The sequence below is a fragment of the Mauremys reevesii genome, linkage group 1 (assembly GCF_016161935.1).
Source record: "Mauremys reevesii isolate NIE-2019 linkage group 1, ASM1616193v1, whole genome shotgun sequence".
In the NCBI taxonomy this organism is placed as follows: Eukaryota; Metazoa; Chordata; order Testudines; family Geoemydidae; genus Mauremys; species Mauremys reevesii.
The window spans coordinates 44,221,392-44,237,175 of NC_052623.1; the positions used below are offsets into that span (position 1 = coordinate 44,221,392).

General features: G+C 42.2%; 1 protein-coding gene across 5 annotated transcripts in view; it reads left to right on the forward strand.

The window, feature by feature from the left end:
- Positions 1-15,784, forward strand: part of PARP4 (poly(ADP-ribose) polymerase family member 4) — a 130,704-nt gene that overhangs the window by 39,352 nt on the left and 75,568 nt on the right. For all 5 annotated transcript variants that reach the window (XM_039527060.1, XM_039527071.1, XM_039527053.1 and 2 more), the window contains 9 exons: positions 6,244-6,342; positions 6,555-6,738; positions 9,883-10,042; positions 10,607-10,731; positions 11,691-11,822; positions 12,071-12,157; positions 12,919-13,083; positions 13,881-13,927; positions 15,531-15,612. In XM_039527060.1, the coding sequence (XP_039382994.1) occupies positions 6,244-6,342; positions 6,555-6,738; positions 9,883-10,042; positions 10,607-10,731; positions 11,691-11,822; positions 12,071-12,157; positions 12,919-13,083; positions 13,881-13,927; positions 15,531-15,612 (1,081 nt within the window). The remainder of the gene's footprint in view (positions 1-6,243; positions 6,343-6,554; positions 6,739-9,882; positions 10,043-10,606; positions 10,732-11,690; positions 11,823-12,070; positions 12,158-12,918; positions 13,084-13,880; positions 13,928-15,530; positions 15,613-15,784) is intronic.

The window sequence follows — 15,784 nt, forward strand, 5'->3', positions numbered from 1 at the left end:
AGGTACTGGAGGTTCTGGTCATCGACCGGTACACGAGGGCACTGCCACCAGATCTCCGCAAATGGGTAGGCCAGAACGATCCGTGCACCTATGATGAGATGATCGCGCTGGTAGAAAGATGCACGACAGCCAGAGAATTGACCCAACTACGCAAGGAAAGCCCCTTCCGTAGCAAACACCCAACCCCAACCCGGGAAGGAGGGACAGCCAAACCCCTGGGGAGTCCTAGGTGGAGGAAGAGGGGGGCTGAAAACCCACAGAGACTCCAGAAGGAAGGGATTGGCCTGAGTGAAGGGAACCCTGGGACTAAACCCCCTAGCCCACATGATGGGAGACTGATTAGAAACAGTTATAGATGTTATGCATGTGGGGAGTGGGGACACATAGCAGCACAGTGTCCCAGCACCGAAGAACCTATGCAATGCAACTTGGGAGATTGGGAGGTCCCATGCTCCCTTATCCACCTTGCGGGCATTGCATTAGCCCCACATAACTACACCAGGCCAGTGAAGATAAATGGAACAGAGACTACAGCACTAGTGGACTCAGGGAGTGCTATCACCCTTATATCAGGTAAGCTGGTAAAAAGTAGCTAGCTGCTACAAGCCAAACGTGTAGCAGTGACATGTGTGCATGGGGCCATGAGCCAATACCCCACCATCCCAGTGGAGATAGAGGTTCAGGGGAACCCCATTGAGGTGACAGTGGGCATTGTTCCTAAACTCCCATATCCTGTAGTTATTGGGAGAGACTATCCAGGGTTTGATAATTTTCTTCCCCCTGAGAGACTGCAGGGAAGTGGAGACCCTGTTGGCAGTGACTCATCATTGGGGGAATGTCAACCCCCATGTTTTCTGAGTTTTCTCAGGATCTATTCTCAGCCCCCCAAAAGGCCCGGAAGACAAAAAAAGAAAGGAAGGCCGCGAAGGCTTTGGGAACCCAGATCCTGACCCAGGGCCAGAAGACTGCGCTAGTAGGCAGAGGGGCACGAGCAGCCAACAGAGAAACTACCAACACGGAAGGTGAGCCAGAGGCTGGCCCCAGCCATGATGGTGACAGGCCATTGGAAGAAGCAGAAGCCGGCCCCTGGGAGCTCAGGCAGGGTAGTCCTAGGAGAGGGACATTCGGACAGGACCAGGCAGAGGACCCCAGATATGATAACGTCAGGAAAGAGGTGGCTGAGATAGATGGGATAGCAGTGGAAGGGAAGGTCCGAGGTCCAGTACCCTACTTTATAGTGAAGAAAGATCTCCTGTACCGTGTGGTGAAAATGCAGGAGCAGGATATACATCAACTTCTGGTGCCCCGAAAACATCAAAAAGCCATATTGAGCCTCGCCCACAGGCGAGGACACTTAGGGGTAGAGAAAACCCAGGCCAGGATCCTGCAGAGGTGGTTCTGGCCAGGTGTACATGAAGATGTCAGGCGATACTGCACCTCTTGTCCAGAGTGTCAGCTACATAGCCCTCGCCCACACTTACGGGCCCCTTTGATACCCCTTCCTAATAGAGGTACCATTTGAACGCATAGCCATGGATCTGATTGGGCCCCTAGAGAAGACAGCTCGGGGCCACCAACATGTGCTGGTTGTACTAGACTATGCAACCCGATACCCGGAAGCTGTCCCCCTACGCAACACAGCTTCCAAGACAATAGCTAAGGAGCTAGAACAGATATTTTCCCGGGTTGGGCTACCCAAGGAGATGCTGACTGATCAAGGGACACCTTTCGTGTCTAAGTTGATGAAAGATCTCTGTTCATTGCTCCATGTACAAGCCCTACAGACCTCTGTATACCACCCACAAACGGACGGCCTTGTGGAAAGGTTCAATAGGACCCTCAAGGCCATGAACAGAAAAATGGTGAGCCGGGATGGGAAAGACTGGGATACCCTATTGCCTTACCTCATGTTTGCCATCCGGGAAGTTCCACAAGCCTCCACAGGCTTCTCTCCATTCGAACTACTATATGGGTGCCACCCCCGAGGCATATTGGATATAGCCAGAGAAGCCTGGGAAGAGGAGCCAAATCCCAGAAGGAACATAGTTGAGCATGTACTACAGATGAGGGATCGGATAGACCAAGTTACACCCATTGTACGAGAACACTTGGAAAAAGCACAGGAGACCGAACGGACCCATTATAACCACCAAGCAAAGGTTCGACGGTTCCAACCAGGGGATCGAGTAATGGTCCTTGTGCCCACAGCAGAAAGCAAGCTGTTGGCCCAGTGGCAGGGACCCTATGAAGTGATTGAAGCCGTGGGAGAGGTAAACTATAAGGTACGGCAGCCAGGCCGCAGGAAACCGGAGCAAATTTACCACATCAATCTTCTAAAACCTTGGCATGATCGAGAGGCATGCTTAGTCACCCGGGAGACTCTTCCCCAGGAGGATAACGTACATGAGCAAGTGAAGATATCACTCGACTTGACGCCAATCCAAAAGATCGAGGCTGCCGACATAATTAATCGTAACCGAGATGTATTCTCTACAAAACCGGGGCGGACGACTGAGACCTATCACCATATCCGCACGATCCCTGGAGCCAAAATAACACTGAGACCCTACCGAATCCCAGAAGCCAAAAGAGAAGAAATCAAGGCCGAAGTAAAGAAAATGTTAGAATTAGGCGTTATTGAAGAATCCTACAGTCAGTGGTGCAGTCCAATTGTTCTAGTGCCCAAACCTGATGGTACCACGAGATTCTGTAATGACTTTCGCCGACTGAATGAAGTATCCCAGTTTGATGCATACCCCATACCACGCATCGACGAACTGGTTGACCGACTGGGTAGCGCCCGTTTCTTGACTACACTGGATCTGACAAAAGGTATTGGCAGATTCCCCTGACCAAAGAAGCGAAAGAAAAGACAGCGTTCTCCACCCCTGACGGGCTATTCCAGTACACTGTCCTCCCTTTTGGGTTACATGGGGCCCCAGCCACATTCCAGCGCCTCATGGATAAGCTGCTGCGCCCCCATACTAGTTATGCAGCTGCATATTTAGATGATGTCATCATCCATACACCAGACTGGGGAACCCACTTGGAGAAAGTTGAGGCAGTGCTACGCACCTTAAGGCGGGCTGGCCTCACCGCTAATCCTGCTAAGTGTGCCATAGGACTAGCAGAGGCTAGGTACCTGAGATATATTGTAGGAAGAGGTATAGTGAAGCCCCAAACTAATAAACTAGAAGCGATTCAGAACTGGCCCCGGCCGACCCGAAAGAAGCAGGTCCGTGCATTCCTAGGCGTGGTAGGCTACTACCGACGGTTTATTCCCCACTTCGCCAGTAGGGCAAGTCCTCTAACGGATCTGGTGAAGGCTCGAGGTCCAGACATGGTGAGGTGGACCGATGCTGCAGAAGGGGCGTTTTAGACCTTCGGACAGCCCTCTGTAATGACCCCGTACTCATAGCCCCGGACTTTACCAAGGAATTTATTTTACAGACAGATGCCTCTGAGGTGGGGTTGGGGGCAGTTCTGTCCCAAATGATTGGAGATGAAGAACACCTGATTCTCTACCTAAGCAGAAAACTGCTCCCACGAGAACAGAAGTATGCAGTAGTCGAGAGAGAATGCCTTGCTGTCAAATGGGCTATGGAGACACTGCGTTATTACCTCTTAGGCCGACGGTTTACTCTTGTGACGGACCATGCACCCCTTCAATGGATGCAGAGAAATAAGGAAAAGAATGCAAGGGTCACCCGGTGGTGCTTATCCCTCCAACCATTCCAGTTCCGCATACGGCATAGGGCTGGATGCCACCACGGCAATGCTGATGGTCTTTCACGAGCACACTGCCTGGCGTCCCAAGTTGCCCAACCCTATGGTGTTGAGCAGAGGGGGGGGATATGTGATGGAGCAAGGCCGGATGGCTACAGGAAAGTACTGAGGTACAGGTATGTTAGCCCCAGGCTAAGCAAATCCCTAGTACCATGGGAACCAAAATGGCAGTTGCTCCAGGGTAATCAAGGCACCTGGAGCCAATGAAGAACTTTCTAGAAGTGTAGAGAGAGCTACATTGATTGGAGCACCTGCAGCCAATCAGGGCAGGCTAATCAGGGCACCTGGTATAAAAAGGGGAGCTCACTCCAGTCAAGAGAGAGGAGCCAGAGGAAGGAGGTGCGTATGAGGAGCTGGGAGCCAGAGACACAAGGAACTAAGAATTGAGAGGGTGTACTACTGGAGGATTGAGGAAACACCATACAATCAAGCAGTATCAGACACCAGGAGGATCCTATGGTGAGGATAAAGAAGGTGTTTGAAGGAGGCTATGGGGAAGTAGCCCAGGGAGCTGTAGCGGTCAAGCAGCGGTTACAAGTAGCACTATAGAGACTGCTGCAATTCACAGGGCCCTGGGCTGGAACCCGGAGTAGAGGGCGGGCCCGGGTTCCCCCCCAAGCCTCGCTACTCCTAATCAGACATAGGAGGAGTTGATCTAGACTGTGGATTTCATCCAAGGGGAAGACCACTGAGGGGAGGAAATCCGCCAATAAGCGCAGGACCTACTAGAGGAGAGGAGGAACTTTGCCACAGTACTTATAAACTGTAATCGAGTGACCTATTAAGGTCTTTAAGTTTCTCGTTGTAAGACATTTTCTCCATACCTCAAATGATTTTTGTGGCCCTTCTCTGTGCCTGCTTCAAATTTTCAACATCCTTTAAAAAATGTGGACAACAGAACTGTATGCAGTATTCTGTTATCAGTCTCGCCAGTGCTGTAAACAATGGTAAAATAATCTTAGAGCTTCTCTGTTTATACGTCCAAGAACAGTGTTATCCCTTTTTGCCACAGTGTCACACTGGGAGCTCATGTTGAGTTTCTTACCCACTGTGACCTCAAAATCTTTTTCAGAGTCACAGCTTTGAGGATACCAGTCCCCATTTTGTAGATATTGCCTGTGTTTCTAGTTCCTAGATGTATGACCTTGCATTTGGTTGTATTTAAATGTATTTTGTTTGAATGGGCCAGGCCTACCAACTGATCCAGATCACTCTGTATCACTGCCCTCACTTTGTCCTTATCCTTATTTACTACTCTGCCAACCTTTGTGTCATCCTCAGATTTGATCAACAGTGACTGTATATTTATTTACAGACCACTTGCTTTAAAATATTGAACAACATCGGGCCTATTGCCAATCCATGAGGAACCCAACTAGAAACATCCCCATTTGATGATGATTCCCCATTGACAACTGCTTTATGAGTTCTGTCAGTTAGCCAGCTCTTAATCTATTTAAGATGTGCTTTATCTATATTATATAGTGCTAATTTTTTCTTAAGAATGTCATGCAGTATTAGGTCAAATGCCTTACAAAAGTCTAAGTATATTTCATCTATGCAGTTACCAATAGCAACCAAATTTGTAATCTCATCAAAAGTTTAAAGCTGCTTTGTTTGACAAGACCTACTTTCCATAAAAAGATTAAAGTTAACGATCAAACTGCCCTTCACTCCTGGACACGCTACCTTTTTTGTCCTCCCTTGTTTTGCTTAGATAATGTATGTATCTGTGATAGGTATATGGTGTTCCAGATAGTATAGGTTATAGAAAAGTAGCACTATTTTATATAACAGACAAATATTAAGTGCTGGTTTTGTGTTATTGTGAATGTTTGCCAGTGATCACTATTTTGTTTTCACTTTGTAACATGCAGTTTTTATGTGCTAAAACTAGAAAAATGAGTATTTGCTGTAATATCCTCTTGATGAACCTCACCCAGGGATTTCCCCTATTGTGACTAACTCAGTAATATCTCTGTTTTTCTGAACATTTTCCAGAACTCCCTGTCCATGGTTTCTGTAAACTGTATTTTGTCTAGTTCAGGGGTAGGCAACCTATGGCACGTGTGCCTAAGGCGGCACACGAACTGATTTTCAGTGGCACTCACACTGCCCAGGTCCTAGCCACCGGTCCAGGGGGCTCTGCATTTTAATTTAATTTTAAATGAAGTTTCTTAAACATTTTAAAAACCTTATTTACTTTACATACAACAGTTTAGCTATATATTATAGACTCATAGAAAGAGACCTTCTAAAAACATTCAAATATATTACTGGCATGCAAAACCTTAAATTAGAGTGAATAAATGAAAACTCGGCACACCACTTCTGAAAGGTTGCCGACCCCTGGTCTAGTTCATCAGTGGCAACCTATTTACTCAGTATGTATTAATCACGGGACCGTATGTCAGGATCCTTCTACCTTCATTAACTGTGATGCTATTTCTTTTCTAGAGGTCTCCTTTTACCAAAGATAGTGGTTGAAGATCATGGCATGGAAAGAACTGATATTGGGAACCTGGGGAGTGGCATTTATTTCAGTGATTCTATCAGGTTTGAAATACTTAGTTATAATATTGGGTTCTTTTGACTCTTAAAAAAATTTAAGTTTCTTTTTGTAATGTTTTAGAGGAATTTTAAGACAACTTTAATGTTGAAAGTTATTCCTTTCCATTTTTCTACTTTCTGTTGAAATTTAAAATAGAAATGCATGTTAATATAAACTGTATGTGTCTGTGTGTGATTTTTTTTTTTATTAACTGTAGTACAAGCACTAAGTATTCTCTACCAAGTGAAATGGATGGAACTCGACTGTTGGCTGTGTGTAATGTGGCACTTGGAACCTGCTTGGATTTGTATAAAAAAGATTTGTCATTAACTAATGCGCCAGCAGGATATGACAGCGTGCATGGAGTCCGTAAAACAGCAAACATCTCTTCAGATTTTGAGGTATTGAAACCAGATCCAACCGAAAAAAGGCACTGAGGTTGTTTAAAACTCTTGGATTTATTGTGCCAGTGTTAGATAACAGGACAGTGGGAGACTGAGCACCTAGGTTCTATTTCCAGTTCTGCCTCTGAATTACTATGTGGCAATGGGCAAGTCACTTAATCACTTTTACCTCCATTTCCCCATCTGTGAAGTGCATATAATACCTGCATCACAGGATTTTTAAACATTTGTATAGAGCTTTTGGATTGTGGCATGAAGGACACTATTTAAATGAAAAGTATTAATATTATTTCATATGACAGTGGAATTCTCCTATAAATAGCTGAGAGAGATTTTATATTGAACTTGGTTCTAACAAAGTGAGGTGAAAATCCTGAACTACTTCGCTACATTTCAGCAGACTTTCATGTCACATAAACCACATACCCAATAGGATTTGGAGCCATGGAAGGGTCAACCAGGATTTGTCTAATGGATGTTGAACATAGTTAGGCTATGTCTATACTAGCTGAAAACCATATTCCACCAGGGTTGCAGCAGTGAATCACAACTTCTTTTCCTAGGGTAGACACATCCCTTTAGTAAAGCATTGCTTCACTTACAGTGAACTTTCATTCCACTATAAATTATTTGCATTGTGCTATTTCCCTTGAAATATACCAGTTCATATCTATCCGAGAGGTGCGAAATGCTACATTTCAAGGAAATTTCCCCTGCATCCTATAATTATCACTTTCACATAGTAGAGGGAAAGGGCAAGGAGGATCCTGGCTCCCAGTCTTGCTACAGTAGCTACCAGCCAAGGAGTAAAGAGGAGCTGAGTAGTCTTGCTAAAGTTGCTCTGCACTGAGGGTAGAGAAGTTGCCAAGTGTGTGATTTTTGCAGCCCAATTGGGCTATCTATAACTGACAGCAGCAGGGATTTTTTAGCGGTTGCAGTGTTTGCTATTTTGCTGCCCTGTTGCCACTGGCCATGCTGCTCAGGAGTTGGGAGGAAGACTCCTGATCTGCCTCGCCCCCTACCCTGCCAAGATGTCCTGCCCTGCTCTCAGGGTCTTGTGTCTCATCTCCCTCTTGGGTTATGTTTGCAGCATGCATGGAAGATGCTGCTGTGCCTTAGTCCCAAAACCTTCTGCTGCTCTCCTTCCCCATACCTGCTGATGATCATTGTGACTCCTGGCATTAAGCAGTTATTTAGAGACATGCTCACTCACAGAAACTTTTTTGTGTATGGTGTCACAGTTCAGGGTATCTGCACCTGTATTTCACCTCAGAGGTTCAGCAAGGGCACCTGATGCTCAGGCTTCCAGCTCTTGCCACTCTTGGGTGGATATATGCATTTCCAGGCTGGACAGTTCCCTGGCCCTCTCTGTGTAATTCGCAGAACAGTCAGTCTGCCTAGACAGACTTTCTTGCTTTTTCTTCAGAGATGGATAACAGTTAAGGTTAAGATTTTTGTCATGATTATTTTTAGTAAAAGTCACACACAGGTCGCGGGCAATAAACAAAAATTCACTGGAGCTATGACTGGAGCTGTCCATGACTTTTACTAAAAATAACAGGGTAGAGAGGGCTGAGTGGGGGGAAGGAATGATAGCAGGTGCCCCGTCGGGGGGACTGACAATCCCACCGCCATGGGGGAGGGGGACACAGCCCCAGCTTCAGCCCCCACTGCAGCCATGGGGAGGAGTGTGCAGTCTTGACTTCAGCTCTGGCCAAAGCCAAGGAACGGAGCACACAGCGGTGGCTCAGGCTTCGGCCACAGCCAAGCTCCAGCCTCAGCTGAAGCTGTGGGGTGGGGAGGTGCACTGCCCTGGCTCCTGCCACAGCTGTGAAGGGGGCACACAGACCTAAAGCCATGGGTCGGGGAGGAACAGCCCCAGCTCCACCCCCGCCACTGATAGCTGAGCCGACATCATGGAAGTTTGATAAAGTCTTGGAATCCATGACTTCCGTGACTAAATTGTACCCTTAATAATAGTGTTACAGCTACAGATATAATTTACCACACAGTTCTTTCCAACCAAGCCTACTTTATTCTTAAGGAAAAAATATTTTGGAGAAAACATATTTAAAACAATAAAAGAACCTACATGCATGCTAATAAGCTTACCAGGCGTTACGCCAGCCAAGGGTTTGGTTTTTTTTGTGGTCACAGATTCATCAGTTTCAGTTCAGAACAAGCACACAGTCTTTTGAGGTCTCACTAGGCTAAATTCTTCCAGTGTTCCCATGAGGATTGGTTTACTCCATGGAATGGAGTCCTGCCTGTTTGGTGTATCAGGAAGAAGGCCCTGAGTCATTTTAAACTTAGGCTTTTTATCCAAAAGTCTTTTCTTTGTGGGTCTCAGGAGAGTCCAGTGGACTAGTGTATGCATATGTCCCCAGGGGACTTCAAAGGCTGATAACTGAGAAAGTTCAGTAGCATTCTCCTTCTCTGCTAAAGAAGGTATACAATGCCACAACACCACATACACAATTGCATTTTAATAGAATGTACCCCATAGCTACTCCAGTAAGGTTAATTTAATTCTGTAAAATTTATTTTAATTCCATAAGGTTTGTTCAGGATATTGTCAGTCTGTCACATATGGAATATAGAAAACAACAATGAAAGAGGGTTCCACTGTCTTAGTAATGTGTAAAATAAATATAATCCCTGCTCCAAATTGTTTAAACTGTCAAGGTAGGAATAAGTGCAATACCATGCAAACAAATAAGCACAGTTGCTGTCTAGGCAGCCAGAGAAGGAAAAGTGATAATTATATTTGGAATTATTTTGAGGAACAGTTGTGTTAAGGAATTTTTTTTGAGAGGTTGGGCACCTGGATAACTTAATTGTGAGGCTTTCCACCGAGTTGAGGATGGCATGAAAAAAGTCATAAATTTGTGAGTGAGAAAAGGTGATGAAAGGAGCAGTCAGTAGTGAAGTTTGTGCAGCGTAGGAAGGTATAGGATGAGAAGCGGACAGAGGTGGAGTTCTTTGAAGAGTGCAAAGCGTTAGTATTAAAACCATACAGTCATATTGCATATCTCAGTTGAGATGTCTCTTTAGATCAGCTCTTAAATTGGTTTACAGTCTTTGCAGGAATACCTGTAGCTTTTATTATATTTGTAAAATAATTCTCTTTGCTTGCAACAGGATGATGAATTTGTTGTGTACAAAACCTGTCAGGTTAAAATGAGATACATTGTTAAGTTTTGCCTTGCTGGAGACCAAGTAAAGCAGTTTCAGCCTGGAATTGAGACCGAATTAGAGCAAGATACGCCAGCGACATCACATTGTCATTTACAACCCGAAGGTGGAAAATATTTCTTGTTTGTAATTGTATTTACATCATAAATGCTCTAGCTATTAATCAATAACTTGAATAAAACTGATCAAATACATTTTTAATATAATTGAAAAAATATTTTGGATTGATTTGCAGCTGTCACCACGCGTTCTTGACTAATATTGATATTTTGGAAGCATCAGTTTAACAGATTTCCTCTGGGAATAAATATTGAGGCTGGTTTTCTCCTCCTGACAAAGTGCCTTTCAAGAGGCCTAGCAGGAAGTACTCTTACATAAGTCATCAGACGCTCTTTAAAGAATTCACATTTTACTCCCTAAAGGCTAAACAAAGGTCTTATGAAAAACCTGTCATCAGCTCATGATCCCTCAGACAGCCTTTATCACAGCAATAGAACAATATTATTGTGGGAATTCATAACAGACACTGAGTATTATTTTTAATTCATGTATGGTGAATTACAGTTGTAAACATGGGCCAAATGGCCATTGGTGTGTGGGATTGGCTATTATCCCACCACCCAAAAAGCCAAACCAAAACACTAACTTTTCTTCAATTTTTTATATTTAGACTATGCATTACCAAGTGTAAATCTTTTAAACCACGTAAAAACTGGTCTTCAGGACACATCTGGAAACCCAGTCCCTCTTGAAGATATTCATATCAAGGGGAGGATAATAGACTTCATAGCACAGGTACAGTGCACTGTTAGCTCAAATTTTCAGCAACTGACTACTGAGAATTAATTAAAATTGTTATGTACTGTTGAGTCACTTTTAGAAAAATAGACAACTCAATCTCTAAATGAAGGTCAGTCTCTTACAGGTCCTGACATTAATTCAAAGTGTTTTTAATTTTTAAAGGTAAGCAGACAAATCGCTTTTGTAAATTCTTTAGGCAATGAAAAGATCAGTGAATTTGTGTAATTCCATATTTCAGAATAATTTTTCTGCCTATGTATGGTTGAGTCATTGCCAAGAAGAAAGTTGCTGCAGAGGAATATGCTTTTTTTTTTTTTTTTTTTTTTTAAAGGGGCTTTCTTGCCTGCCTATTTGATAACTAGGATTGGTGGGTTGAGCTTACCAAAATAATGAAAGGCCCACCCCCACGGATGAGGGAGTGGTCCCAAACCCAGAAATCAATAGATTATCTGGGACAAAAAATTAAAGGGGATGGAGGTCCAGAATCAAAACAATGGATCCAGGGGGGTACACCCAGCAGAGACCCTAGACCATGTCCACTGCTCCGAGAAGACTAAGGAACTTACGGAACTTTTTCCATAAGTGCAGATTTGCTAAGTCGGGTTTGCGTAACCCAGAGAGCGTCTGTATTCCATTACCAGTTTCCTGAACTGTCCATTCCCCCAAGCACCAGTAGATTTGTTACAATCACTATATGTATATGGATTTGAGGTATTCTTGCACAAATAGGTCTTCAAAAAGATAAACCAAGTTGCACTCTGCCTCCTAGCAACATTTTGTAGTGTGAAACATAATAGCACATTTATGCTGTTAAATTTAAAATAGTTAATTTAAACCAAAACCACTTGTGCAGAATGACCTATGGGAAGATATACTCACTACCTGTTCTTTTTTTATCATGATATTTTTTTCAGTTAATAGGATTATAAAAGAGATCCATTTCTCTATTTCAGATAGTAGTGTTTCAGACATACACCAATCAGAATGATCATTCCATTGAGGCAAAATATGTCTTTCCTTTGGATAGCACAGCAGCTGTATGTGGATTTGAGGCTTTCATCAATGGGAAACATATTGTTGGAAAGGTAAGATGATTTAATATTTCGCTCTTCTATAGTATTTTCAACCCAAAAATTTCAAAGCATTAATGAGCGAAGACGCACAACATTAGTGTTAATGCTACTCTCACTCTGATTTTATACCATTGTCACTTAACTAGATTTCAAGTTGATGGTGTCCCACTAAATGACTGTTGGTTAACTCAGACAAAATAGTTAACTGTGTTCCATATTAAAAATAGTTAATTTACTGATTTTGGAGCAATCTTTTGCAGGTTAAAGAAAAGGAACAAGCACATAAGGAATATAGAGAAGCAATCAGTCGAGGTGATGGAGCTTACTTGATGGACCAGGATGCCCCAGTATGTTGAATGTCATGGTTTACTATGCATTTTAGAAACCCCAGATTGGTCACATTGTATATTAGTTGTTGAAGTCAGATACCAGACAAAGCAAGTTTATGACATTGATCCCCAGCCCCACAAATAAACATGTACTTCACTTTACACATATGAGTAGTTCCACTGGAATCGTTAAGAATCATGTCTTTAATTGGAAGGATGTTTTTTGTTTTGTTTTGTTTTAAATAATGGAAATTATTTAGGCACATTTGATCATTTCAGGAAATTAGTCGAAAATATCTGCTGTACATCCTTCAGAAACTAGATTTTGCCAACTCTCTGTAAAATCCTCTTTTAAAAAACAATTTGAACTTGAATTTGAATTTGATTTATGCCTAGTTACTACTGATGAGTTTTGCCCGGACAGGAATTTTTAGTAAATTGTTAAAACAGCATAACTTCTTGCCCTTTATCATCATAGGGGGGAGGGATAGCTCTGTGGTTTGAGCATTGGCCTGCTAAACCCAGGGTTGTGAGTTCAATCCTTGAGGGGGCCATTTGGGGATTGGTCCTTCTTTGAGCAGGGGGTTGGAGTAGATGATCTCTTGAGGTCCCTTCCAACCCTGATAGTCTATGATTCTATAATTCATTTTCTTCAAGCCGCTTCTCTGAAGAAATATAGAAAACTAGCATTTGTTTTCAGTACATGACAAAACAAATGATTTATTGCTTTGGAAAATATAGTTTAAATATGCAGATTAAAGCAAGCGTCTCTTTTCTAGGATGTTTTTACTGTAAGTGTTGGAAACTTACCACCTAAAACTACAGTTCTTATCAAAGTCACCTACATCACTGAGCTTAGTTTTCAGAACGGCTGTATTACTTTTCAAATGCCTGCTGCTGTGGCTCCTTGGCAACAAGACAAAGCCTTAAATGAAAACACACAGGTTTGTGCATTTAAAATATAAACTTAAAGTAACGTCTTCTTGGTTTGGAGCACAAGTGCTCCTGTTAGGGCAGTGATTCCACAACAAGTTTGAGGGGAGTTGCAACCATCCTCCCTTTCTTACCTTTTTATATGTTTCTTTACTGTTTAATTTAAAATTTATTTTAACCCTCATGGCTAAAAGCAAGAGCCTCCAAAAATGTGAACCAAAACAACAAATAAATCAATGTAGTGATGCCTGCCTGAATCTGCTCAAAACAAAAGCTCTAAGACAGGGTTTGCAACTTGGTATTGTGACCAGCCTGCCCATATTGTTAAATGGAAAGTGATCCTGGCTACATGGGATGAAGGCTTAGCATGGGGAAAGGGGTCCCAGGATGGAAAAGATTGAGAACCACTGATTTAGAACATGAGTAAATTTAGCAGTGTTAGTAAGTAAGGTCCCAGGCCTACAGGATGGCTACTTTATGTAGGTGGCCCCCTGCACCCTATTGACTTCAGTGATGTTCCATGTGAGCATAGAGGTTTGCCCACAGAGAACAGTTTGCAAGAAGGGACAAATGACTTAGTATGTTTCCCCTCTTTAAATATAATCAAGCTTATTCTCCTTCTCATATGTATGTATAATTCCCATATGTTCTACTCGCACATTGAGGAAAGAGTTGACCACTGAAAGTGAAAGAAGCTAAGAAAACTGTTGGGTGCTATGCTACAGTTGCTTTTCTAATAAAACCGAGAGTGGCACTAAGATCTGTATATTTCATAACTGATATATTTATCGTTTTTTATTTTGTGTAGGATACAGTAAAGAAGGTTTGTGTTAAACAAATAGGAACAAAAAAGGGGTAAGTAACATTTAATAAGGTATTTGATAGTCAAAAATTATTTTAAATAGTTTCCTTATTTTTGTTACTAACACCTTAGATTCTTAAATGTGAAGCAGCGTGTAAAATTTTATTTTTCACTATTTATGTGGGATTTGTGGCATTTTATTCAGGTTGGATGATGAAAGGACTTGTTACTTTTGATTAAAAAATGCTGCTCTATTTGGGTTGCAAACACTACATGGCAATAATTTTTAGGCAAACTCCATCTCCACCCCACTTCATTGAATATTTTGGATTGTTCATTTCCTGAAAACATTTCTCTCAATACCAGGTTTTATAAACACTTTGCATCACAAAAACCTAATCTCTTGGGCTTGCACTACCTGAAAGTGTATTTTTTAAAATTGAACTGATTGTTAGCTTTTTCTTTTCATTAACAACTTTAATAATTTTTTAAAATTATATTTCAAATTGTGAATTTTTTTCTGATAGCTTAATACTTCTTGAGAAATTGATAATTATAGTTCTACTTCATGCAATGCCTCTGCAGATATCCACTCGCTCCTATTCATGAGCTATTCTACTAGTAAAAGCAGTGAGAACTTTAATGGGCTCTTGTGCTACTCCAGGAACTGAATTTTCAGTGTTGGAAACTACATAACACCCATGTACATGTATGCACACAATGCTGTGGCAAAAAGAGCTAATCCATAGGCACAGGGGCTGGAGCACACACAGGGCAAAAATGGTGGGTGCTGAGCACCTACTGGCAACCCACCTATGGTGTTTATAGTTTTTAAAGGATGTTGGGAAAATTGGGTAGGATACAGAGAAGAGCCACAAAAATGATTTAAGGGTTAGAAAAAATGCCATATTGTGAGAGACTTAAAAAGCACAATCTGTTTAACATATCAGATACATGAGCAAGTGATGACTTGATCATGGTGTGTAAGTACCTTCATGGTGAGAAAATACCATGTACCAAAGGGCTCTTTAATCTAGTGGCAAAAGACATAAAAAGAACCAATGGCTGGAAGTTAAAGCTAGACAAATTCCAATGAGAAATAAGGCACAATTTTTTTTAATAGTGAGGGTGATTGTTCCTATGGCTAATCTACCAAAGGAAATGGGGGATTCGCCATCTCTTGATGTATTCAAGTCAAGATTGGATGTTTTTCAGGAAGGTACTCTCTATTCATACACAAATTAGTGGGCTCATTACAGGAGTAATTGGGTAAAATTCCATGGTCTATTTTATACCAGAGTTCAGACTAGATGATCTCATGGCCTCTTCTGTCCTTAAAAATCCATATATATATATGAATATCCTTAGTGAATCAGCATGTCCACTGTTTGGAGTATCTTGGGGATAGAAACTTTTGCAAGGGAAGAATGGGGCAGAAGAGAGCAAGGAGGTCAGACTAGATGATCATGATGGTCGCTTCTGACCTTGAAGTCTATGAGTCTACAAGTAGTGCACTGCTTATTGCCTTTATCCTAAGAGCTGCAAAGGATAGGGAATATAGACTGATGTGTTCCTGATGGAGGAAGCATGGCATACATGCCAAATAGCCTCTTCTCCAGAACTGCCTCGTGTGTCAATTGTTTTTTCTTTCTTTAGTGGATTCTGTGTGGCCATGTCTATTGAAATGCCATACAGTATTGAACGCATTCATAGTTGGACGCACACACTTAAAATAAAGGTAAGTAAATCTTCTTGGAACTATTTTTCTGTTTTAGAGCTTATGTCTTGTATTTTAAAAGGAGCCTTTTATATTTTTAAAATAAATTGCATAGGACTCATCATGGAAACTGGTCATTCCATTTCCTTATATCAAATGAAAATTTTTTTCATGTGCACTTTTTAGAGCCACT